General features: G+C 48.7%; 4 protein-coding genes across 7 annotated transcripts; 2 read left to right on the plus strand and 2 right to left on the minus strand.

The window, feature by feature from the left end:
• The first annotated feature begins 255 nt into the window (after positions 1-255).
• Positions 256-11,203, plus strand: bcl2l13 (BCL2 like 13). Of its 2 annotated transcripts, none has more exons than XM_040161814.2 (7): positions 256-456; positions 1,254-1,456; positions 2,610-2,696; positions 3,672-3,828; positions 4,222-4,294; positions 4,427-4,555; positions 9,462-11,203. In XM_040161814.2, exons 2-7 carry the CDS (start codon positions 1,315-1,317, stop codon positions 10,431-10,433), a joined length of 1,560 nt encoding a protein of 519 aa, XP_040017748.2. In that variant the 5' UTR covers positions 256-456; positions 1,254-1,314; the 3' UTR covers positions 10,434-11,203. The 2 variants fall into 2 exon arrangements, with proteins under 2 accessions (XP_040017748.2, XP_040017749.2); XM_040161815.2 differs by having other exon boundaries at positions 260-456; positions 1,263-1,456.
• Positions 11,204-11,263: 60 nt separating this feature from the next.
• On the minus strand, positions 11,264-13,689 carry LOC120808732 (BH3-interacting domain death agonist). Of its 2 annotated transcripts, XM_078082002.1 has the most exons (5): positions 13,643-13,689; positions 13,323-13,432; positions 12,743-13,007; positions 12,202-12,320; positions 11,264-11,729 (listed from the first exon to the last, which is right to left on the minus strand). In XM_078082002.1, exons 3-5 carry the CDS (start codon positions 12,996-12,998, stop codon positions 11,532-11,534), a joined length of 573 nt encoding a protein of 190 aa, XP_077938128.1. In that variant the 5' UTR covers positions 12,999-13,007; positions 13,323-13,432; positions 13,643-13,689; the 3' UTR covers positions 11,264-11,531. The 2 variants fall into 2 exon arrangements, with proteins under 2 accessions (XP_077938128.1, XP_077938127.1); XM_078082001.1 differs by lacking the exon at positions 13,643-13,689 and having other exon boundaries at positions 13,137-13,468.
• Positions 13,690-13,806: 117 nt separating this feature from the next.
• wee2 (WEE2 oocyte meiosis inhibiting kinase) lies at positions 13,807-17,698 on the minus strand. Of its 2 annotated transcripts, XM_040161813.2 has the most exons (12): positions 17,556-17,698; positions 16,971-17,303; positions 16,684-16,892; positions 16,371-16,428; positions 15,863-16,032; positions 15,647-15,768; positions 15,424-15,570; positions 15,228-15,332; positions 14,944-15,029; positions 14,654-14,824; positions 14,404-14,552; positions 13,807-14,279 (listed from the first exon to the last, which is right to left on the minus strand). In XM_040161813.2, exons 1-12 carry the CDS (start codon positions 17,556-17,558, stop codon positions 14,117-14,119), a joined length of 1,716 nt encoding a protein of 571 aa, XP_040017747.2. In that variant the 5' UTR covers positions 17,559-17,698; the 3' UTR covers positions 13,807-14,116. The 2 variants fall into 2 exon arrangements, with proteins under 2 accessions (XP_040017747.2, XP_077938122.1); XM_078081996.1 differs by lacking the exon at positions 17,556-17,698 and having other exon boundaries at positions 16,971-17,297.
• A 289-nt stretch (positions 17,699-17,987) lies between these two features.
• Positions 17,988-24,422, plus strand: LOC120808729 (DENN domain-containing protein 11). Its single transcript, XM_040161816.2, has 9 exons — positions 17,988-18,612; positions 19,100-19,199; positions 19,315-19,473; positions 20,660-20,813; positions 20,916-21,054; positions 21,209-21,340; positions 21,457-21,607; positions 21,775-21,843; positions 22,005-24,422. Exons 1-9 carry the CDS (start codon positions 18,213-18,215, stop codon positions 22,198-22,200), a joined length of 1,500 nt encoding a protein of 499 aa, XP_040017750.1. The 5' UTR covers positions 17,988-18,212; the 3' UTR covers positions 22,201-24,422.
• The last annotated feature ends 699 nt before the right edge of the window (positions 24,423-25,121 follow it).

Genomic DNA, 25,121 nt, shown 5'->3' on the forward strand with positions numbered 1-25,121 from the left:
ATACATTGATGGTATGTATGTCACATATTTGATGACCACAAAGTTATTTATGGTTATACGTTTAAAATATCTCTCTCTGGAAAGGCGATTCCAATAATAACAACGGCAAAAAAGTTAATTCTCTCTGTAACGTTACAGCGGTCCGTGCTCAAATTACTTCTTTTCACGTGCGGATGAATGATACATTTTATAGGTATATCCAGCACAAAGTCGGCGTTGTCGCTTCACAAAGTTGTACCGCGGACCTTTACTGATGCGTGCTTTATTTTGAAAGTTCTGACAGGAAACGCAGTGGTGTATCACCGCTAGCTTGTGCAGCGTTCGGAGCACACGCTGTCCTAGCGCCGCTGCCCCCTCACAGTGGTGGTCTGCTTTAATTACTGCTCCATGAACTGGGTCGAAAATTTCCATTCTCCCTGTCGTTTGTCATCAGCTGTTTGACCTTGGCCAAGGACGGTAAGAATTTGACTCCAGTTTGGCGTAATTTAAGTTGAATGGAAGTTTTGCATCTCCGGAATAGCGCATTGGACGTGAAACGTTAACGTTAAGCTAGCTAATACGTTAACAAGTTGCATGTGTGCTAAGGTGTTCCGGCGAAAGACGGTACTTCGTTAGCGTGGCATACAATTACTTATGTTAAATGTGTCAAGTAACAATAACCTAATGGTTCATTACCTAAAGTCCCTTAATTTTGTAATGGTGTATGAGCGTATAACATTTAACGCTATCATATCCTGACGTCAGTCGTTCGCAGCCACGCTGTCACTTTGGAAGTAAGAGCACAATAAAGCTAGTGTTTTTTATTTGAACTGGTATATTAGTTATACACGAGTTATCTGACCGCAGACACGTTGGTATTACTGGAATTCCAGAGGTGGGGCGGTGAGAGGTTTTATTTTGACAGTTCAATCCGGAAGGTGTTTTCGTTAATAAGTCAAACTTCACGATCTTTTCACTTTTGAGTGCGCATGATGTTAACTCGCCTATGGGGAAACGATGTGAGCTGACTTCCCTCCATTTAATGCAAGTTAAAGTAACGCCACACACTGCCCTTTTCACCCTGCCTTCTTTACACCACATGCAAGTACCGATTTCGAGATAGACGCGTCTTGGCTCTATCGACCTGTGTGTTTTTCTTTAGGGGTCAGCCGGGCAGATCCAGAGGCCCCCGGCTATTTCACTGATGCAATCAGAACTGTTGAGTGTGATGTGCTTTTTAAAAACTAAAAAGATTTGTTCCCCCTGGCTCTGAGTTTCCTCAGGTGAGACGTCCAGCTTCATCCGTAACCACGCATATGCCCGAGAGTCGGTTCGATGTCTGCCTCGGGCCCCACCTCTTCTGCCTCCACTGCTGCCTCCGTGCCAGAGGGTTTCCATTATGAAACCAAGTACATCGTGCTCAACTACCTGGCCATGCTGCCCGTTGGAAGATCACGCCCCCGGACCTTTCCTCAAGGTGAGAAAAGGGGGCTATAGATTAGACGTAAGAGTTTGAAATGGCCATTCTCGCCGATGAGACGTGCTCGGTCGCTCTCTCTCTCTCTCTCTCGTGCGTGTCGCACATGTGTCACACATATCTTCAGGCAAACGTCAGACATGCTTTCACACAGTTCGCAAATAGAGTTGAATGCACTTGAGCGCAGGGCAGTAACAACAAATATTCTGGTTGTGCAGGCAGGCTGCCACCTGTTTTCTTGCTCAATTTAGCCTTCAGCAGCAGTCGCACACGCAGGGGCCGATGTGTATCACGTAATCCCGCTGGTTGTAAAGTGCCCGCTGCTTGTAAACAAATGGGCGATACGAGCGGGCACAATGCTTTCACTGCGGTGCCCCGTGTCTTTCTTTGCAGGGGCTTTTATAGCCTGTTGCACCAGGCCCTCAGGCGCGCAGCATGTTGCAGTCACCTCTGCCCCCCCACCCCCCGGTACAGCCGGCATGCTAGAACACACAGCAGTGTTTTTTGACCTCTTTGACACATTTTCGACATGCCACATTTGCAATTCTTTAATCGGTCCATGTGACCTGCTTTGTGCCACAGTGATGAAATGCATCTCATAGGTTACACAGGGACAAACTCTCTCAGGGTTTTGCAGGAGGACATTTTTGTAGGCCGTGCGTGTGGTTCCCTCTGTCACAGGGACCAACAAAAGATCAGAGAAAAAAACGTGTTGGCATTATGAGCAAGAAAAACAAAAGTGAGGGATAGGAGAAAAAAGAAAGGGGGAGGGATTGGGCTCTTTTATATTTCCTGTCTCCCCTTTTTTGTTGTTTTGTGCGTGCTCAGAATGGGCGGCGAAGGCTGATCCCGGCTTTCCGCTTGACCCGGTCCAATTTCTGACCGGCTGTCATGTGTAATCACCGTCGGAGAACTCGCACGCCAACAAGCCGACGCGGAATAGTCCGGCGGGTTCAGCTGTCTGACTGAATGCTGAAACAGCAACAAGCCCGGGAAAAAAACCACATTTGGAAAAGGGGGGTCTTCCCTCTTCCTTCCTGTTGTTCCTGATTGGTGGTTGTCTGGTATTTGTGAAGAGTCTCTGTGAGCAGTCGGCCTGTTTGTGTGTGATAGAGCGAGAGAGGCCGTTGATTCGTCTGTTTATCTCTCGCAGGAGACGGGCAACACGAGAGGGAGAGGCACACAATGATAAGGGAACACGAGGAAGAGCTGAGACATCTGGATGACGAAATCGCTGCATGTAAGGTGGACACACACACACACACACACACACACACACACACACACAGTGTTTCCAACTTTACGGGGGGAGTAGTTGCCCGACAAAGGGAGGGGAGCAGCGGGGGGGTGGGGAGGGACGGGTATTAATCGTCTGTTCGCTGTTACTTAATAGATGTTAATATTCATTTCTCAGGTCTGAAGGTCTCTGATTTGAAGTTGACCCTTAAGGAGTCAGGTCTCCTTAATATAGTGGAGAAAGTAGATATGCTTCCTTGTTGACATTTCAGGGCAGCTATATATATATATATATATATATATATATATATATATATATATATATATATATATAATGTAGATGAATAGTATAGATGAATAAAAGAAAACATTCATAAACCTCAATGTTGTAGAACTCTGGCTTCTCTTTGTTTACCTTTTTGTGAAGGAATCCAGAGGTCAGAGTATAACATGAAATGCATGCAGGCAAAGATAACTTTTTGAGTAGCACGACACGAGGGAGTGTCCCTCGAGGACCGTCCCCGCTCATGTCTTGTGAGTGTTACAAATGCCTGTAACCTGTTGGGTTAGACTATAAAGGACGTGTGTCAGTCCGTCCTCCGTGTATATGTGGGAAGAACACAATTACTTCAAAGCTGAGGGCACCATTCTCGCCCCCGACCACGCCTGACCATGCCCTGCCGCCACAGCGAGCTTCCTGAATAGAGGAGGATGGTTTGGCGTCAGCCCAAGTCAGGAGGAGAGGACCCCTCGTCTCCCTGATGACCACCACGCTAACCCCAGTTACCTTTATTCGTGCTACTCGCTCAACTGTGGTCCCATAAATAACCCGGACCTTTGGAGTTAACATCAGGAAGTGCAGGAATTTGATTTGAGCTTTCTTTTTTCTTTGTTGCTTTTTTTCTCAATAATTCCTCAAAAATGAACCACACTTTTCTGTCAGAGATCCGACCCCCTCCTGTGCTCCGTGTGTTCTTAGCTCTTTCCACGTCGGGCTTCGACCGGCACGCGTCGCCGGTGTTTCATCCCACCGTCCCGGAGGCGGCGATCGAAGACTGCCTCGCCGCGATGGGAGACCGTGTGGCCGCACAGCTCGACCCGCAGCTGGCAGCAGCTGTCGACGCGCTCCTCGCAGGGTCAGTGTGCTCCTCTCTGGCGTTCATAAGCAATAATCCTGTATTTATCCCGTCAGTGCTGGTGTAGGTTCGGGATGATTGGCGCTTTAAGTTTTTCATCCGAATGTTTTTCAAACGCTGGGTGCGGCGACGCTGTTCAGTGCTGATCTCATTTTCCCCACGGCGTTCACACAATGTGTGTGTGTGTCCACAGCGGGAGGGTTGCAATCTCGTAGGAATGACAAAGTCAATGTTGACGAGCGGCTGTTCATGTCATTTTCTTCACGGTGAACTCCTGAACCTTCAGTGGTGGAAGGACCGTATTGCACGAAAAGGATTGCGTTCAACTCTTACACAACAACAGACAATGTATTGTCTAAACACACATTATTTTACGCCTGTGTGTGTTTTCAGGCCTCTGGACTACCAGAGATACAGAGTTACAACACAGGATCTCTCGGCACACACACAGGGAGGCTGGAGCAGGGTGAGTCGTTTATTACGACCATTATGAAAGACTTGCACGTGGTGCAACATTTAATCTTCCATTTCAGATATTGATGACCTCTTCCCTCCTTATGTGTCTCTTCCACCCCTCCGACCCCCTGCCCTCTCCCAGGTGCTAGTACCTTTGGTGCTACTCGAGGCTTTACAAAGCAAAGGCCAGTCACTGACGACTCTGTTGAATCTGGGGATGCGCTTCCTAGAGGAGGAAGAAGCTGCCTACATCATCCAGCAAGGAGGATGGGTGAGATTCTTTGTCTTTCAGCGAACAATGGAAGACGCCTCATTATATGCCTTCTGTTTTATTTAACAGTTGGTCACCTGGAAGTCAAAATAGTTATTTGTAGTGTACGTTTACATGAACCATGCTTGGATATTAAGCAAATGTGCAGAACTCCCAATAGCCTGCTGAGGGCATGAGTGAGTTACCCGTGCAGCTGTTTTATACCCAAGAGAACCCACTACTGCCCCGGTTTGGTCTTTTTCATTATTGCAATAGAAGACGCACAAAGGCGCCGTTGTCAGTTGTACCGCCATATGACCGCAGTGCTGAGTGGCTGCCGTTACAGAGCCACTAGGGCACAACACACCGGGACTCGTGCACCAACGTGCATGGTGGTCACATGCCTCGTGACTTCATTCTTTGCCGAGGACGCCGTTACTCCAGCATATCTTTATATGGAAACTAGTTTGCGGCTGTATACGTTCCTTGGATCCTGAATGTTGCATATTTAACTGTCCTACAACTAGGGCGACTGTGGGTGAGTGGGGAGCACGGTCGTCCTCCAATCAGAGGGTTGTCGGTTCAATCCCAGGCCCGGCTGACCCGCATCCCGTTGTGTCGTTGGGCAAGACACTTAACCCAACATTGCTCCTGTAGCTGCGGCTACAGCGTGTGAATGTTAGTTACTGATGGCAGGTGTCACTGTGTATGGTTCTCCTGTCATCAGTGTATGAATGGGTGTGAATGGCTGAATGATGTCATGTAGTGTTAAAGCGCTTTGAGTGGTCACAAGACTAGAAAAGCGCTATACAAGTACAGTCCATTTACCATTTACAACATGAACTTGTGATTTGAGCTGACCAATAATCTTGGCAGTTTGCATTTATGCAATGCTGATATGTCCTCATTGTGAGAACATCCTGCTATAAAGCAGCTGCAGTGCTGTGTTTACTCTTGAAAGCATTGAGCGAGTGAGCATTATATCAATCATATTGCATAATTATCACAGACCTGCAACTTTTGCAACTTCATTTTCAAATAGAATAGTTTTTTTTATTTTATCGGCGAGCATTTTCTTAATAATAATAATAATTGGAGAATAAGTGGAACGTCGATGGCTCCCGATGAACAAGGTCATGACTAAGGGTCACATGACTTGTGTCAACCACACCTCCAGTCGCCATTGCCTCATTGTCCTGATGCTCTGGATGTAATGCTCCAAAACAAAGCGACAGTCTCACTCTGCGATATGTCACCGGGGATGACCGGCTGAGGATCAGCGATGGCGGGATCGAGAGAAAGGGGTGGAGAAACTGCCGATAGGAGGGGAGGGAATACGAAGGGGGGAGGAGAGAGGCAAAGAGGGTGGGCACGGAGTAGGAAGTGAAGCCTCCATTGGTTCGACAGCTGCCGGCCAGCACACTCGCCTCTCTGCCTCCACGGGCCGTCCTAAAGACTCCGGGAACCTCCGTCGCGTGCTGCCTCTGTTCCCCCGGGACTTCACGTGCAGGTAGGTTGGTCTGCGGCGCTGAAGCTGCTCCAGAGTGAGCTCGTTGGTCGGGACGGATTTTGCGTGCAGGTTTTTACGCAAAGTATCTCTCTCCGCACTATTAATGTGTGTGGAGCTAATTGTTATTTTGTGTAGACGTGCTGCACGTGCATATTTATGTCTCGTTCCACGAAATGGGAACTTACTGCGTGAGAAAAATGTATGTTCATTGCTACTAAACGACGAACATCGAGTAGCACAAATCTGTTTATTATATTCATCTCATTTATTTATCAATTTATTACACCATTCGTTGTCTGAAGCGACGCAAAACAACAGACTAGTTCCAGCGCGGTCAATTTCCAGTGAAGTTGCTCGATCAGGCGGCCGTCGTGCCATTGTTGGTTACATCAGAACACAATAAGGATTGTTATGACCTTAATGTGCCGTACACTTCATTTGGCAGGAACAAAAGCAGTAGGCCACAGCCAGGGGCAGGTAGGAGGAGAGGAGAGGGGGCAGCAATGGGGGCGGGCGAAAATGGCCTACATGGAGAAACCGATTCTAAAATGAAGATGGAGAAGAACTAGTTGACTGTAGTTAAGCCGCTCTCTGGCGCCGTGTGCATGTATCTGTTCATGTAATCGTGAACGTGTCTCTATATGGTCTCTCCTTCCCGTCGAGGAGTCTGACCTTTGTCCGTCAGTGAAAACTGCTGGACGGCAGCTGAGTGCACCACGTCCCTTCCCGTCCTCGTGAGTGTGGTGTAACGTGACTCCTGAGGTTCGAAAGTGGTGCGCTGACCGACACCATCAGCGCGCAGAGAAAAGAGCAGGAAAACCGAGTCCATGCGTTCCTGTACTGCAGTGTATTTGGTAGTCAGAGCGCCCTGTGCGCGCCCTCAGTCTGAGGCGGTTCTTCTCCCCCGTGTTATGTAAGCACCACATGCCAGCAGGGAAGGGGGGGGCAGGAACATGTGCATCACTGTGTCACTGCTTTCGTACGAGACTTGACCAGAGTAGAGTGTTGTTTAGCCTCAGGAAGCCCCCCCCCCCCCCCCCCCCCCCAAAATAACTCTTAATCTTCTGAATACATCATCACCAGGGGTTAGACTGGCCCACTTGCACATCAGCAGCAGCTGGCCACGGGCTGAACAGGGCTGCTTATCCCTCCTTTTCCGTCCTCGCGTCACCCCCCCTTTCTTTTAAAAAAATTAAGCAGTAATCATTATTTTCTCTTCCATTGTTGAGATAATAATCGCTTTAATTGGGGGGTGAAATGGTGGGATTGGTGGTCTCCTGGGCCGATGGAGACGTGTGCACCAGTCTCAGCAGGTACTCTCGTTTTAAAAAGGAGTTTAAAAACATTCGCTGAGGCATTTGATCCGAGTGTGAAAGGGCATTCTGGGTGACGACGGTACAAATAGATGCTGACGGAGCCGTCCAGTGGTCGCTCTCTGTCAGCTGTGACCTCGGCGCCTGTCGGGACCAGTGATGACATAATCCTGACGTGTCTAGAGGACACGTGAGCCGGCAGCTATCATGTGGAAATATAATCCCAAAATGGAAAGTTACTAGTTTCGAAATAGCCAAGAAACTTTGAAACCTGGTTTTGTTTCGTAGTCTGGTGGGTTTGACGTTTTTATGATGTACAAAGCGAGAACTTCTCACACCCAACAACTCATGTTTGGCAGCAGCAGCATGGCGGCGGCGTTCGTTTAGAGACAGTTTTGGTTGTTTTTTTGTTTTTTATGAGGGTCCTCTGGCATCTAGTAGCCGCGCAGTGTTGTGTCACTGTGACGGGCAAACTGCACCCTTCACAGCAGGAATGCGAACCCGTTTTACCGTAGCGTGCGTTTGCCTTCGGGTGGAGGACGCTGGGAGACGCCTCGCAACACAACAGCACCCAAAAGAGCCGTGTGTCACTCTGCTCCCACCGCGCTGCTGAGCTACAACGTCCAGCGTTAAAGAGGGACTGAATGTGTGAATACGTTCAGGTGTGTAATAATTATTCATGCTTTTGTTATGGTGTTGATAAAATATTTCCTTTTTTGTCCATTTGAACATTGTTATTCTTCAACGACGATAATTAAATAGCTTTTAAAAGTTATGCAACAAGTTGTTTATGGTTGGCGCATGTGTTTGCTCGCCCAGTTGTTGTTTTTCGATGACAAGCAGCAGCCCTGCGGATGATGCTCCTGTATTCCAACATTTAAAAAAAAAAAAAAAGTTTACTGAGGCCAAGGGTTCACTTTTAGTCTTGCATGCAAATCAGCTTATGGAAAGCGCGAATGTTGGATAACAGAGAGATAGCAGTGAAATCTAATCTCCGTTCTGCCTCGACCGCCAACGTAGTGTCCTTGTTAGGAAGAGACCGTCACAGCTTCCCGGTGTCATTTACCAGTTCAATTTGCACAGGTCAATAATCATTTTCATACTGTGCGCTTCCTCACAATGCGTTTTGTGTTTCGGATGCAAATGTCAATGGCGCTGTGTCAAGAACACCAGAACATTTCATCACGGTTTCTAAAGGGGACGTGTGGCTCTGGGAGGCTGGCAGATGGGAGCACATCTTTGCTGTCGGGACCTTTTCAGTCTGCTGCACTCGCGCAACAAACCCCTCTGTGACCCCTGTCTGTCCCTCTCTTTGTTCCGTAAGTTCAGGTGACACCTCTGTGACGTGCGTAGAAACATGACAGTCGCCTGCTCTGGTCCAATCAAGACGTTTGTCTTCGGCCCAGTGGAGCTCGGTATATCTGTGGTGCAGGTGGATTTTTTTCCCATGAACCCAACCCTACTTTCTGCAGCCTGTTTCCCACAAACCTTTGCACATGTCGGCGCAGGCGTAATTAGCCTCTACATTCCCGCGGTAAAATGCCGTCGACACGGTGAGCAGGTCGGGATGTATCCTGTTCCCTCGTGCTCATGGTGAACACCCGCCGGTGCATTTCTGGGGTTTGAACTGCGAGTTCTGCGTCACACCAGTGCACAGTCAGCATATGAAATACTCACATTAAAAAGTAGCTTAGGCAAAAGATACATGCATATATTTATTTTAGCCGACTGTACCTTTTTTTGATTCACTGGAATATGTTTTACTTCAGCAAGCCGACCTCTTTGTCAGTCACTCATACGCACATGATCATATGATAAGTGTGTGTTATGTAACAGGAGAGGCTGGCAGATGACTAGATGATCAGTGAGCCACTAGGTGGCGATACAAGGCCAACGTAAGGTGTGGAGCAGTGCAGCGTCACAGGTGAACTGCAGCCCCTTGGAGGTGTCACAAAAACCAATTTAATCCTTCACTCTGGCATTATCTAAATTAGAGATGGTGGGGGATTAAATAATCCTCCGCGTTGCGACCATAGATACAAAATAACAGCAGTCACACTTTAGCACATCGTTGACTCCCCTTGTCCCCCTCTGTCCGCCCCAGGGTGAGATCTTCAGCCTCGAGCCCGAGGAGGAGCAGCGAGGCATCGCCTGCATCGAAGACAGCAACGACATTTACATCCTGTCGGGGGATCAGCACCCCGACCGGCTCAGCCCCCCCTCCTCGCTGCGGAGCACGGGAGACCACGGCAGTGAGCAGAGCTCCTGGCAGACGGAGAGCCTTCCCGTTTCTCTGGCGGGCCACGAGTCGTGGGCGCAGGTCGGCGCGATGGACCCCGAGGACGTCAAGAGCCTGGACAGCAACGAGGGCGCGGCCCTGGCCGAGGAGCGCAGCGAGAACAACTCCTCCAACTCCGACATCGTGCATGTGGAGCGCGAGGACGCCGAGCTGCTCGAGGAGGGCGGCGAGGTCGGGGCGATAGACGAGAGCATGCTGAGCGTGTTGGGCACGGAGAGCGAGCTGGCCGAGCTCAGGGAGGAGTTCGGGGGGGACTCCGCGGACCCGGCGTCCCTGCTCTCATTGGAGGACGCCGTCGTGATGGAGGCGCCCGCGAGCTTGTCGGCGGAGCCGTTGCTCGTCTCCTTAGAGCCGGAAGCAGCAGCAGCAGCACCGTTATCCGTTCCTGCAGTAGAACCGGCGCCCGAGCCAGAACCATTACTGGCTGCTGAAACCGCCCCAGCACCCGCTGAGGTGGCCCCCCAATCCGTAGCCAAGGAAACCCCAGCCACCTCAGAACCCGCTCCCGAACCGGAACGGGAGGCGGAGCCTGTCACGGTGGCCCCCCAACCGGAGGAGCCAGAACCAGAACCAGAGCAAGAGGCCGTGGCGGCTGAGCTTCTTGTCCCGCGGGCCGCGGAGGCCCCTGCGGAGCCCCCTGCGGAGCCTCCAGCCGAGGATCCCCCCACGCAGCCGGAACCCGAATCCGCGCTGCAAGCGATGCTCTGCGGAGGCGCCGCGCTGGCGGTGCTCGCTGGCGTGTTGGCGTACGGTGCCATGAGCTACCGGAGGAAGTAGAAAAATCTTACTCAGGGTTGAAGAATGTAAATTACACAATGTTGAGGTAGAAATAAATGTATTAGTACACACATGGTGGAAGTCTTCTTTTGACTAAATAAGGCGGTTGTATCTGCGGTTCTTTTTGAAGGGTTTTACATCTGTGAAAATGCCCCCTGGGAACCCAGATCTCACCTCTACCACATACTGACTATTTGCCCTCTATTACTACTGTGACTCCAACAAAGCACTTTGTTGAGCTCTTTCCTCCTGGTGTTTTTCTTCTCAGCCCGTCGTGTCTTTGAATGGAGAGTTTGTGCACTGGGTATGTGATTCGCGGGTGGTGGGTTTGGCGCCATTCCAGTTGTGTTGAGACGAATCGCTTCCTCCCTTCCTCCCACACAGCAAGGCGGCATCTATTTTTCTTTGTAGTTCTCTGCGTTTTACTCCACTTGCAACGTACCCGACTCCTGCCACAACCTGCGGTCGGGTCAGTTTGTTCTTTGAAGGCATTGACTTTCGTTTATGGTCTCACATTAACCGAGAAGCTGATTAGGTTGTCAAAGTAAGTTTCAACTTTACCTTTAACAGAAAGTAACGTGTTTTAGGGGAACATGCGACCTTTTCTATGAAACGTTCAGGATTGTCTGTTAGAACATCGTTTGTGTCGATGTTACAGAACATCCATGGACTTCCTGCTTTCAAAGGGTGGAAGCTAAGAAAGGTCCCAAACATGCTTTTTACCCGGAGTTTCAGATGAGATTAATTAAAACAGTATTTGAGAACGTTTTCTGTGGTGTCTTTTTTTGCTGTGTAAAAGTGGGCACGGGCGAATATCAACACGCTCAATCTTGGGAAAATAGATTTAATCAAATTGTATTGTAATAAACATACATGACAGAAAATTCCTCAAATACAATATGATCATGTTTCAAGTATAAAATACCGTTTCAAGCAATAGTAAACAAATAAAGTAATGAAGATATTAAAGTCTCAATTAACCTTCCTTTTCCCTTTTTCCAAAAACGACTGTAAACTCATACACGTGTCGACGGGCTGAATAAAAAAAAAAAATAAAAAAAAAAGCGGACGCCACTTTCCAATCCAGCCGCTCCGCCGTCAGCGACGCCCGGCCGGGGTGAAGTACTGCAACACGGCGGAGAAGAGGTCCCTCAGCAGCCGGGGGGTCTGCTCGCACACTCCCCTCACCAGGGTGAGCGCCAGGGCCGCGGCCACGCGCTCCTGGGGCAGGTGCTCCAGACCGACGCCCCGCCTCATCGCCCGCTCCACCTCCCACGTCAGGTGATCTTTCCACTGCTGCAAGTGAACAGAAGGGACCCGGTCAGAACAAGGCGAGTAGGACGACGTTTGGAGTCTGAATTTGCTGTGAAGTGGGTGGATGTCCAGCTGTTGCACACTGACGTTTGTTCATCAAATAATTCAAATGAAATGATGTAATCCAGTTCATCTTAAAAAGATGACCCTTAGGTCCACATGAACCGCCCAGCAGATTATGAAGTTTTGAGGGCAGCGACCGAACGCACTGTGTAACACAGCAAAGAGCCAAGTGTTTAGTGACTCGGACTGTTACTGCTATCGTTGGCCTACTGAATCAGCACCTGGGAGGCCGACTCCCGCTAAACAAATCTCAAGAGTGGAAACATTTAATAAGAGCTAAATAATCCCCATTAATGATCTCCTTGCTGTAACTGACTTATCTACAGTCCTGCGTATCGCAGACTGTGAGCGTCACATCATCCGCGTTCCCCTGTGCTCGGAGCGGACTCACCTCAGAGGGGGAGGCCGAGATGTTCCTGCCCAGGTTGCCGGTCGCCTCGGCCACAACGTTGAGTTCAAACTGGTCGGCGATGTCTCGCAGCCCCTGTGCGATCTGATGAAGATCTGCCTCTGCACGGTTCCGTAAAAAGAAAACAAAGATTATCTAAACAATCAGCACACCTCGGTGAACGTTGTGTACTGTGATTTAATCCATGTTAATATTCTGGGAAAACAAGACGTGACATTTGACCTCTTCAGTCAATAAGATGATTGAAATGTAGACTGGATCTGACTGAGACACCAAGTCACATGAAATGGCTGACAGCTGTCACTTCCTGCTTTCCCTTCAAGGCACAAGTGGTTTCATTACTGTATCTTGAAAACAACTTTGACTGTGATGAGGTGTGATCGCTTTTACAGCTCACCGGTGTGATTGGACACATCCACCAAAATAGCTTCCAGAAATAAAACACACACACACAAAGAAGCATAAAACACAAAACAGCTGATCCGATATAAGTCTGGGGGGGGTCTACCATCCAAATACTCACGGGGCAACTGCAGCTCCACGGAAGGCATGATGTTCCCGAGATCAGCGGTGATGCAGCGGCTGGACGGGTGTCCGTCCGTCTCCAGGTCCCCGTCACCCGGCGCGTCCCCCGCGGGGCCACCGAGGTCGATGCGCCGGCTCCGGAGGACGTCTTCGCGCAAGGAGTTGAGCGCTTTCCCGTAACCCGGAGACGCGCAGTCGGCTTGAAGGAAGGCCAAAGCCACCAGGGCGGCGTTCTGCTCCCCGAGGGCATCCATCGGTGATCGCTGCCGGGGAGGGAGGAAGGAAGGAAGGGGGCACTTTTGAATGAAGACTCGCAGACGCGATGAAACAAAAGTCAGCTAACGTCAGGTGACGCACTCATGAGTTAAGAAGAGTAAAAGTGGAGAACTCACGTTTAGAAATGTCAACTGCAAACAACTCAGCTGACGTCGCGCGCGCCGGCTAGGAACGCGAGCTGAAGCTAACGTTAACGCATCGATGCTAACGTTACGTTAGCCAGGAAGCGTAAAACGGTGACGTTGGGGAGAAGCAAAACGTCAGATGTGTTTTGGCGTGTGCGTGTGGATGATGTCACTCACGGTGGGTTGTTTTTTTTTTTCTTTCGCCGGGAGCTTCGGGTTCTTCCTACAAAACTACGGTTGACCGGCGATGCGCCATCGAGCTACTGCGCGAGCTGGATAACTGCTGCCTTCAGGGACAGTTGGAAAACCGACCGCTTTATTTAGAAGATTTGTTTATCCGGGATGAGTCCACTTCACACAAACTCCACAAGATCTAGTGTTCGTATCGTCTGTACGACAGCTAACAACTAATTTATAGTACTGATAGTTACTTTAAACTCCTATTTTTATTAAAGGTAGGATAGGACAACGAATAACACACCCACCAACCCACTAACCAGACAGTGCGATGGCTCATAGCTAAGTCCACATCTAGTCACGCAGTTGTCTGCACTTGTAGATAAGAGCCAGTGGAAAGTCCCTTTGTGGCCCGTTTAATGGGCTGGCTGGATTACATAGTGCAAGAGTTGCAAAAGCTGACGAAAATAAAATCAGCCATTGATAAAATGCTTAAAAGTTTTATTTACAGTTAAAAAAAAAAATCATCCAACTGCAGCAGTTACATCTCACTTGTCATAAAAATCAATCTGCCTTTAAGTGAGTTAGATCCTTTGAAAACAAACCCCACCTTTGCATCACTGACAATTTATAGAGCTTTTAATCCAGCCCCCCCCCCCCAAAAAAAAAATCTTTATTGCATGTTGTCATTTGGCCATCAGAGACTCTGCCTTTTTAAGCACAGCCCGGTTTGCAGAAGGACGCGCATATCACCCGAGCAAAGGGCGGGCACGTGGTTGTGTCATTGAGTCACATCAGTCTCCATTCACAAAGCAGCCAAAGCTCATGGACCGAACGGCCTTCCCGCCAACAAGCCTCCTTCCAGATTTGGGTAAAGACCCCATCTTAGCAGATTTCAGCCCAGGACAGTGGTACTGGTCGGGTGATAAAGCTGCCTGACGAGCTTCCTGCAGCTCCCTAAGGAGGAAACAGAAATAAATTAATGAATCCAAGACTGAATGAATGATGAAGAAGAAGAAGAAGAAGGCTTAAAAGAACAGAACTGGCAATGCCTGTTAAAGTATTATGTTTCCCCGGTTACTTTTCAAGCATGGCTGTCCTGAACTTCTCTACATTGAGCTCTCTACGCAGCCGAGCGGCGACCCTCCCGGTCCGATCCTCCCGCAGGACGGTGTGCTTGCAGAGCTCCCTGGCAGACGGACGCTTTGTCAGGTCGGGATCCAGCAACAACTGACGAGGGGAAAAGAAAAACATTTTTAACAACCTAGGAGAATTTTCAAAATGATATTTGAATTCAATAATAAAAAGAATCATTCCAGAAATAAGACTACCTGAAGTAGGCCTCTGAATGGAGGAGACAGCTCCTTTGGCAGTTTGGGGAGCTTCCCCTCTCGAAGTCTGTGCCACTCGTCTCCATTTTGAGGCAGAGGCGGTGCGCCGGCTGCCCTCAGAATTGTAAGGCCCAGAGCGAAGATGTCGGCCTTTGGCAGCTGACTGTAGTCCTAGAGAGCAAAGACACAGCCGAAAGAAGCTCTTGGAAAACGTGATGCAATGGGTTTTATTTGGACGAATCTGCAAATCGCCTACTCTTCCGTCATCAACTGCTTTGCAAAATGTTTACCTCGTGCAGGACCTCTTTGGCCAGAAAGCGGCTGTCCCCTTCCTCAACTTGAGGACTGCTGCTAGAGGTCACATGACCCAGATCCCCTGCAGAAAACAAGTCCCCACACTTTAGAGCAAACGACGACATTCGGCAGATATAGATATATATATATATATATATATATGGAAACAGTCAACACAATACCCAGTCTACCATTATACCAGTAGGGCAGAGTAACACCCACCCCCCCCCCCCAAACCGTTTGCCCGACTACCCTGAAAATGTAGGGGAAAGACAGATACCGATTTTGTAAATGACTCCCGCTGAAGTGCTTCGGTCATCCTCCTCTTCACTCTCCCCTTCACCCGATGCACTTGCGCTGGGACGCTGGCAAATGAATATATTACCTGCGAAAGGAATGAAACAAAAAAAAAAAAAAAAGGAGGTTTAGCCTTCAAATTACAAGAAAACCGTGAGGAACTGCTATCTGACACTTACTAGGTTTGATGTCCAGGTGGACGAGGCCAGCGCTGTGGATGTATTTTAATCCCATGGACACTTGTAAGAGCAGATCCTTCAACTCGCCCTCTGAAAATATCTCCTCCCGCATCTTCCTCGTCGCAATGACGTCGCTGAGGCTTCCACCTGGCCGCAGACAATGACTGAATCGTTCATTCCATTTGACGTAAATGGTGCCTTCGGGCGGAAATGGGACACGTACCATCGCAGTATTCGTTCTGAATGATCATGTGATCGTCTTCTGCCCATGCTGAATAATACCGAACTACGTGTGGGTGGTGCCCAAGAACCGCATGTGCATACACTTCCTTTAGGGCGAGCTGCCTGAGAGGACACAAGAAAAAAGAAAGAAAAAGGGTCAGATAAATTTGGATGATAAAAGCGGACTCAGGCACACAGCGTCTTTCTGCTGACTCACTCATTGGTAGAGCCTGCCAGGGGTTGGCGAGAGCGCTTTATGGCGTACAAGCAACCATCCAGCCTCTTCACACACTTGTAAACGGCCCCAAACTCCCCCACACCGATGCACTCCAGCTCCAGGAACTCGCTCTCGTAGCGCGACAGCATGAGGGCTTGGACAGCTCGTCTCTGCCAGAAAAACAGACTGAGGGCCTTGTGTGGGAAAAAAAAATCAAACGCATTTCTGAACGGAGGAACTCTCGTCACAGACGCTCGGTCTCGAGCGAGGGAATTGCTGCGTCACCAAATATGGTAGCACTTCCACGAGGGAAAGGATTGACAGATCTTTTCTTTTGGAGATGCCTTTGAGAAATGACGGAAGCAGGATGGGCAGCGTCATTTCGGGCGAAACAAGAAGTGAAGAGGCAGGCAAAGATGACACAGCCGGATTATGAAATCAAAAACAGAAGCGTTGCAGAAATATGGTTACATCCGCCACCGAAGCGTGGATGAAACCAATTTTTTACCTTCGGAGGAAGAAAGGCATCATCATCCTCCTCAGATGACGTTAGGCTGTGTTTCAACCTGAAAAATGAAAAGGGCTTTCACACCTTTTATGTGCTCTGAACTAAAATGCATTAGGACGAGATAGAAAAGCCAAGACTGTGTGAGGACAATAAAAACAGGAAGAAGAGGAATTCCTCAGTGCACTGCGTGAGGTATCCAACGAGCAATCACATCTTCAAATGGTAATAGGGCCCATCTGTGTAAAAATGCCAGGCGCATATTGGCCCTACACGGACCTTTACAGATCTACAATAAAGCATGCAGCGTAGTTACCTGCGTCCATAATCCTGATCATTATCACTCCTACAACGGTCCTTCCACTGCTGCTCGCTGCTCCTGCGGACTGTTTCAGGGGTGAAAGGATTCACGTTGACGGAAGGTGCCTGGATGAAGTTGCCACTAGCGGAGGCGAAACACAGGGTTCGCTTAGGGCGGCCTATCTTGGTGCTGGAGCAAGGCTGGGACGACTTTGACAGAAGACTCTACAGGGGGGGGACAAACACAATTCATAACAACAGGGAAGTGAGACCACATGGGCGTCACTCTGAACGACCCCTCACCTTGGGTGTGCTGGGAGAGTCACAGAGCCGCAGTTTATTCCAGGCTGCGTAAGGTATAGGACTTGTGCACTGTAAAGGGGAACACAAGGTGTTGCTTCTACTGCGTTGGCGTTGCACCCTGGGCGCTCTGCGGCCGGAGCTGGGACTGCTGAGCCGGGGACTACGGAGACTGCTGAGCCGGGGACTGCTGAGCCGGGGACTGCTGAGCCGGGGACTGTGGATCATCGGGGTGCAGTCGTCGGAGCTGTGGCCGCTGCTAGTCCCCTCTTCTCCACAGCTGGTGAAGTCCAGCTGCTGGCTGATCTCGTCAAACAACGTTGCCATGCTTGGGGTCTAAGGGTTAGACAAAAAGTATGATTCTAATATTCGACTGAATTTATAGTGCAAAAAGGCCACTTTGCCTTTACAGTCGGCTTACACATAACCAGTATGATACGATTAGATTTCTACATCCACAACAAATGTCATTCTCCAAACAAAATGATGTGAAAGCTCAACAGCTGCTTCATGCATCGGCCATTGACGCACTGATGGTATTGTAATTTAAGTTAAGAGTAATATTGTGTGTTCATCATGAATACTCACCATCAAGGCGCATCTCCTCACCAGCGTCGCAACCACGCTTTGAATGTCGCGCCTCGTATGCAAATTACTTCCTGCTTAAATAAACTGTGCCGCGGGAGTTGCGCAATCGAGCTCTCAGATTGGCTGAAAATCACACACTTGACGTTCAAATGGTTGTTAATTGCATAAACTATTTTTTTTTACCGCGTTTCCTTAAAACTAAGAAGTTTGTGGATGTTAATGGATAATGCCATTCCAATACATTAAACAAACGTTGAAAATAAAATTGTATACTACACTTAAATAAAACAGGTGCACTACGTCTGGATGCCAATGCGAATGGCACGACGATGTGAACGTGTGATTTATTATGGACTACATTAAAAAGCCCTTAAGCAAAATTAGGTCACGCTATGAAATAGTAATGAAGACACGTGGGCGGAAGTCAGCGACGTCATCAAAACAGTCGGCGGGCGGAGGAAAAGCAGCCCATCCGTGGATGTGACACGCTTACAAATACATAGAAAACAACCCAGCGATCAGCAGCAGGACACGATGATCCAACTCCAGCACCGTGTGTAGTGCGGTCGATTCAACCGGACGGCGAAGTTTCGTTCGTTTCCTCTCTCTCTCACCCTCCCCGAGTCCCTCAGAGGGAGCACCACCACCACCACCACCATGGTGAAGCAGTCGGACCGAGCCCCGCTGCTGGACTGGGAGGAGATCCCACCGGCCGATGCGAGCCAGGCCGCCCAGCAGCAGCAGCAGCAGCAGCAGCATCCGCCTCTGCCGCCGTCGCGGGAGGAGAAGGTCGCCCCGAAAAGTTCGCAGCCACCGGGGCGGCGCCCGGCCGCGGTGACCGTGGCTGGCACCGGGTGGAGCGCCGCCGTCACCCGCGGGCCCGAGAGCAGCGCAACAGCTGCGGACCGCAGCGGCAACGGAAGCCCGGGCCGCCCGCGGGCGGAGCCTCCCGGCCCGGGTCGCGGTGCCCTCTTCCCCGGCCTCTCGTCGAGGGGCCAGTGGGAGGAAAAAGACCAGATCGTGGCGGTGTTCGTGGTGACCTTTGGTACAAGATCAGGTGAGCAAACCAGCGTGTCGCGAGGGATCTTTTGTCTCCCGTCTTTTTAGAAGTGCTATTTGTGGTCCAGATAACTAAATGTCCTCCAATTGTCCTATAATGTTTTCCACTGCGTCGTGTGGGGGGGGGGGTGAGGGTGCCTGTTGCAGGAGGGGGTTATCAAACATCTCTAATGTAAAGTCTCAAATAAATAGCTCCAATCGACCCACAGTGCAGAAATAACCCAAGTGCGAGCGCCTTTAGAGACCACCATCCCATTAGAACAGACCACAAGTCAGCTTCAGCTTCATACATGGAGGCCTTGAGTGCAAAGACTGTTACAGTAGCTGAGTCAGAGCTTTCTTTCTGTCGCTGACCTCTTGCCACATGACTCAAATGCAGAATTGGAGGAAGTTGCCGGAATCAGAAGAAGCCAGAAGGGAAAGTGACTTGACATTTTATTCTGTGTGTGTGTGTGTGTGTGTGTGTGTGTGTGTGTGGATGGCAGGGAATATGATCGAGTGGTGCCTGCCTCACGACGTCAACCTGGATGGAGTTGAATTCAAGTCAATCGCTAGCGGCTCCCACCGGATCACCAGTGACTTCATGTATGTACTCCCAGTCCCCCCGCCCATCGTGACTCACCGACACGTGTTTAATCTGTCCTTGTGACATCCTTCACACCGTGTTTACTCCCGGTCTTTGCTTTTGCCTTTCGGCCAGATATTTCCGCAAAGGCTGTTACTTTGGTCTGGCCTGCTTTGCTAACATGCCCGTGGACAGTGAGCTGGAGCGAGGGGCCAGGATGAAGTCCGTGGGGATTCTGTCTCCCTCCTACACGCTGCTCTACCGCTACATGCACTTTCTGGAGAACCAAGTCAGGTGAGACATGCTGCGGTTCACCCCTGGATCTGTTTGTTATTTCTATCTGACATTATCACATTTTTGTGTTCTTTTTTTTTTTTTTTACCTCCTTTTATTTCTCTCCTTGACGGGTTTACAGGATTTGTTCTTTGTGAGCCAACCCCCTGCTCTCGCTTGTTTGTTAAAATTTGACTCCTCTGTTAAACATGGATCCAGAGTCCAGGTTACAGCGATCGTCACAAGATACCATTCAGTTGTTTTTTGTATGGTCCCATGCTCGAAGGCGCCTGGACAGTCTTTGTTCTCTTCAGCATCTCTGCTCCTCTTCCCCACTTCTCTCAAAAGCTTATCTATCTACCGATCTAGAGCTATATCTATCTCTATATATATATGCATATATATTTTTTTTTATTCGTGCTGTCAGTTAAACACGTTATTATCAACAGTGATCAACTTGCTTTTTAAATTTTTTTTGCTTTACATGCTGTGGCTACTTGATCCTGTTTGACGGACAGTCCTACAAATGTCACTCACAAAGCACGCAGAAAAGAAAACAAATCCAGCAACCTTCTTTCATCTTGTAGTAAAACCGTGTACCAGCACGACAGCATATTGTATTCCAAATACAAATAAAACAGGTTGCCTCCAAGTACAAGTGTGTGGTAATCGGGGTTGTGTTTTTATGTGTGGTAACTGTGGCCTTATGTATCTGCTTGCTACTCCACAGCAGTAAGCAGATACCTCGAACGGTGTTGGATATAAATGTCAAGCATGAGTACTGGTTGGCTGCGGTGGTTAAACTAAATGGGGGGGAAATGCGTGTGGCCTCGAATGATCCCACAATGCAATTTAAAAACCACTGAAGGTTTACTGGCCAAGCACAATATGTCATCTTGAATTATCCAAAATAGTGTCCGACACTGAAATCGCATTCATTCACAGAGCTCAAGCATTTACGTTGCTTAAAAAAAAAAAAACAAGCAGCAGTGCCTTTCAGTAGTCGTCTTTAAACCTCCATCCCGAGCTGCGAGTGTTCATGGCTGAGGGACATGCGACAGATAATGAATAAGCACTCAAGCAAGCACAATGGGCTCAGTTGCACAAATGAGAAAAGGCTCTCATGACTCATCCGTGACCTTCTCCTCCTTTTTTTTTAATCTCTGCTCCTCCCCATCTTCTCTTTCTTTCCGACATTTCCATTTAGGCACCAGTTGAAGTGCCCGGGCCAGTACTCTCCTCTGGAGGCCTTCTACGAGGACAAGAAGGCCGTGCTTCCCCCTACAGGAAAGGGTCTGGTCACCGCCTGCCCGACCTGGAGTGTCACCACCATCAACCGCTGTATGCACCCAGAGATGAAGGTGTGAACGCAGCAGAGCACATTGCTGGGGATGGCGGGTTTGCACAGCACGAGCAGCAGCGGCATCAACGCAACGAAACCCATTTGTCCTCTCACCCTGCAGATCACCCACCCGGCCGGCTGCATGTCCCAGTTCATCCAGTTTTTCGGGGAGCACATCATGGTGCTTTGGAAGTTTGCACTGCTGAGGAAACGGGTCCTCATCTTCTCCCCTCCCCCCATCGGCGTAGTCTGCTACAGAGGTGAGAAGCTCCAACGCACGCGTGGACACAAACGCACTGGTTTTCTTTAAGCGAACGGGTCAGGCTGAACAGGGTTTTTACAATTTTTAGGTGTAATTTTCCAATTTTTTTCCATGGAGAGCCTTCACTGCCCGTGTTCTCGTGCCTTCCTCAGTGTATTGCTGCTGCTGCCTGGCCAATGTCTCTTTACCTGGAATTGGCGTCTCCGTGCCGGAATTACGGCCTTTCTTCTACATCAACATAGCCGACATCCCCGCCCTGGAAACGGAGCTGTCCTACGTGGCCTGTGAGCGAAGCGTCGCATCTAAAATGGCTGATTGAACGCTACTTGTAATCTATGGAAATTACTACTTTTATTCATGTGCATGTTTATTTTTTTATTTTTTTTAATGATATCTTAAGGCACAACAGAGAAGATCTTTGAGGAGAAGAAGGAGCTGTACGACGTCTACGTTGATAACCAGAATGTGAAAACGCACAGGAGCCATTTGCAGCCGCTGCTTCGACTGAATGCAGCGGATAAGGAGAAGTACAGGAAGCTGAGCGAGCAGAGGTACACCACGTCAGATACTGTACACCTGAGATGGGTTTCAAATAACTGACCACCGTAACGCTGCTTCATTAACATGGACTCGTAGATGGCAGCCATGAGGGGCAGAATGTGTTTTTCAAATATCATACATCATAAATGTACCTTTTTTTTCTTCCTTTGGTCTCCAGGCAGATGTTGCTTTACACTCAGGAGGTGGATGGAGACTGCACGACAAATGAAGAGGATCTTTTCATCCTGTGAGTCCTGTGAAGTGTCTTCACAGCTGCTGATCGCAGGCAGCGTGTGTCAGGAGAACCGTTATAACTTTTTATAACTTTTCATTATAACTGTTTTTCTCTCTTTAATGTGATGCGGAAGACCGTGAAATGACTTTTAATGTCTCTTAATCCTGTCCCAGGTTCTTCATGGAGCTTAACAACCGCATCTTTCAGATCCTGTCGGACGTAGCAGGGAGCAGCGACCCCACCCTCACCTCCGAGCATGTGAGGGCCATGGGGCTGGACCCCCAGGGCGATCGGTTTTTCTTGCTGGAGCTGCTGGATGTGTACCAGATTGACGTCGCGCTGGTCATAGACAACCTCTGCTGCTCCTGAACGCCCCCCCCCCCCCCCCCGCCCCGCCCTCCCCTTCCCTCTCCCCTCCGTCCTCACCCGCCAGCCTGGGAAACTGAATGCCACGGGACACTCGTGCCTTTTACGGCCCACTCGCGACAAGACGACGTAGGCACTGCCTCCACCCTGGGGCTTCTCCATCTGTCGCCTGCTGTCCCCTCCTGGCTGTCTGTTTTCCCTCTTTGTGCGTCTCGTCTGACCTTTTTGGAGACTGTTTCCAAACACCGCGGGTGACGGGGACAGTGAACGTTGCTGCACCGCTCCTCGGCAGGGGGGCGGCTGACAAAACGCTCGCCTCGTGGGCCATTCCACCTGTCGGCCGCATGGTCCCACAGTCTTTCACATCTTTTTTGGCGATACTGGTTCGCTTGTGCGCTCATGTTTGACTTTGATGCTGGCGTCGATCTGGTCGGGACGTTGCTGCGGGGCGGTCACGTCACGCAGCACAACGAAGAGGTCGCAGAAAGGGCCACGATCCCGCCGCCTTTTGGGTCTAACGTACGTTTCTTCTGAAGGAAGCGATTCCTGTTACGTGGCCGCATTTGTGCTACTGAATATGAATTTGTGTGCTATGAATAGATTTTTCTTTAGAAGACTCTAGGCATCGTAATGTGCAACAAATTCATCCTGCTGTGATAACATACTTGTGAATCAAATGCTTTTTGACTGCTTTATTTACCTTTCAAAAAGGAAGCAATAGAGGAGTGTGTTGGCTGAAACCAGCCCTCTTCGTGTTTCATTGTTTTGTTTTTTTAGTTTTTATTCTTTCTTTCACAACTGAAAGTGAGCGAGAGGATGTTCGATATCCTCTTTTTCAATGGGGAGCTGCAGCTTTGACACCAGGTACATCTGATGATGTGATGTGTTTGATCGCAGTCAAATGTGCGACTGATGGACGCGCTCTTGAAACCTGTTTGTTACATGTTTTACCCTAAACTAAGGTTGTCGTCGTCAATGAATGACACTACACCACTAACTTATCACGAATGCTGCACCACCTCCACCACTGGAATATTTCAAGATGCACACAGTGGTTGTGGTTAAGGTGCACGTTTGTATGTTTTTGACTAACCGTCTGAGCCAATAGGTGGTTACGGAGCGCGGGGGCTTTGCGTGTTGCACCGTGCACCTTCTTTTGTTTATTTTACTCCAACTGTGGGCCAGTTCATCAACGGCAGCCAATATACGTTGTGATGATGCTGGAGTTCTTGATGGATCCTCTTTGCCTTTCTGTGTCCCTCACAAAGATGTCTTTGTTTTAGGGGATCCGGTGTTGTTCACAGTGAAGGACGGGCAGAAGCTTTAAGAACCCCCCCCCCCCCCTCCCATCTGTTGTAGCAGAGTTTTTTTTTTTTTTTTTAAATGTATTTTTTATCGCAGTCCCACTGAGTGAATCCGACTCCCGATGGGCCAACTGTGTCTTTTGGAATTATCCTGGCAGAATGGTTCATTTAATCCGTCGCGTTGCTCATCGGAGTAATAATTCGTTCCACGTTGGAACACATAACAACAAGCCTGATGTCTCCTATAAATTTGGAGTACTGGTTCTCAGCCTTCTCTTGCCCCCCCCGTAAACAAGCTAGGACATCTATTCGTATTTGTACAGCAACTACAAATAGCCTTCCCATTTTTTCATTTGGTAGCACATTCCAAAAGTGATCTTTCAACTGCTGTCCTGACTTTAAACCCAAAGAGGTTTTCTGGGTTGGTTAGAAAAGTGAAAACGTGCACAAAGTATTGTATTTGAAAGAGCTTTGTTGTTTAAATGGGGCCTTAAGTGATTCTCTCAATCTCCCAACCGAGTGACTGACTCATTGCGTGCGTTTACTTGCAGCAGACATCATCATCTTGCCTCTGACAGCGTTTGCTTCCAGGTGTACGTAGGAATGTACGCAACACACACACACACACACACACCACTGTGTACAAGGCCTTCTTTTGTGGAGTCGTTCACAGATGTGTTACCAGCATTGGCAAAGGTGAGTCGTTCGTACATCGACTGTCAAAGAACAACACATCCAAGTTGTGTAACCGTTTCCTCCTTTTGATTGTGATGTAAATCAAGTACTGTTCTCACAGAATAACAAAAGTCTTTACTAATGTGAAACACTGTAAGAGATGTCAATAATGTAAACATGAACTCAATAGCATGATCATCATTTCACTGTACTGCCATTGTAACACAATAAAGCATTGAAACAGTTTTAGGTGTTATCTGATCCTCTGCTTCTTGCATAACTGGCATTTGTAATCTTGCTCCACCTACACCTCCCCTTTCGCCCGCTGAGCAGGATCTCCGAAATGTCTTTCGAAAAACAAAAAGCAACTTTTAGGTCGATCGGATCATCGTGCAGTTAATCCTTGTTAAATTACATTACAGGTCATTTAGCTGACTCTTTTATCCAAAGCGACTTACATTACATTTTTAACCCATGGCTTTTACAAGCAATTAGGGGTTAGGTGCCTTGCTCAGGGAATGTTACAAATACTTGATTTTTGTGTGCATGCTAGTGCAGAATCGCAGAATCGGAAATCGAAACGGATTTTCATTATTAAAAGTGGAATTCCTCAGTTAATATGTACTTTAATGAGATCTTTAGAATTGGGGCATTAATATGTAAGCAGAATTTCATGTTGTAATTGTAGGAGCCACTTTTAACTACCTCATTTACTGGTTCTTTAAAAGTGCCTTCTCTTAATACATAAATATAAACTTCTGCTCCGGCCTTTGAAAACAGATCAATGCCTCCTTTTCCTTTGGAAGGAGCCTTTTGGAATCACATGACGCTGACATTATTAGGGTCATTTTTTTTTTTTCCAACCTGGCTGAGACTTTTTGACAGAAAGCCTTCGTTACAAACGATCGAAGGAGGTGATCGTTAAGGGAAGTAAATAGGATCTGA

The sequence above is a fragment of the Gasterosteus aculeatus genome, chromosome X, assembly GCF_964276395.1.
Source record: "Gasterosteus aculeatus chromosome X, fGasAcu3.hap1.1, whole genome shotgun sequence".
In the NCBI taxonomy this organism is placed as follows: domain Eukaryota; kingdom Metazoa; phylum Chordata; class Actinopteri; order Perciformes; family Gasterosteidae; genus Gasterosteus; species Gasterosteus aculeatus.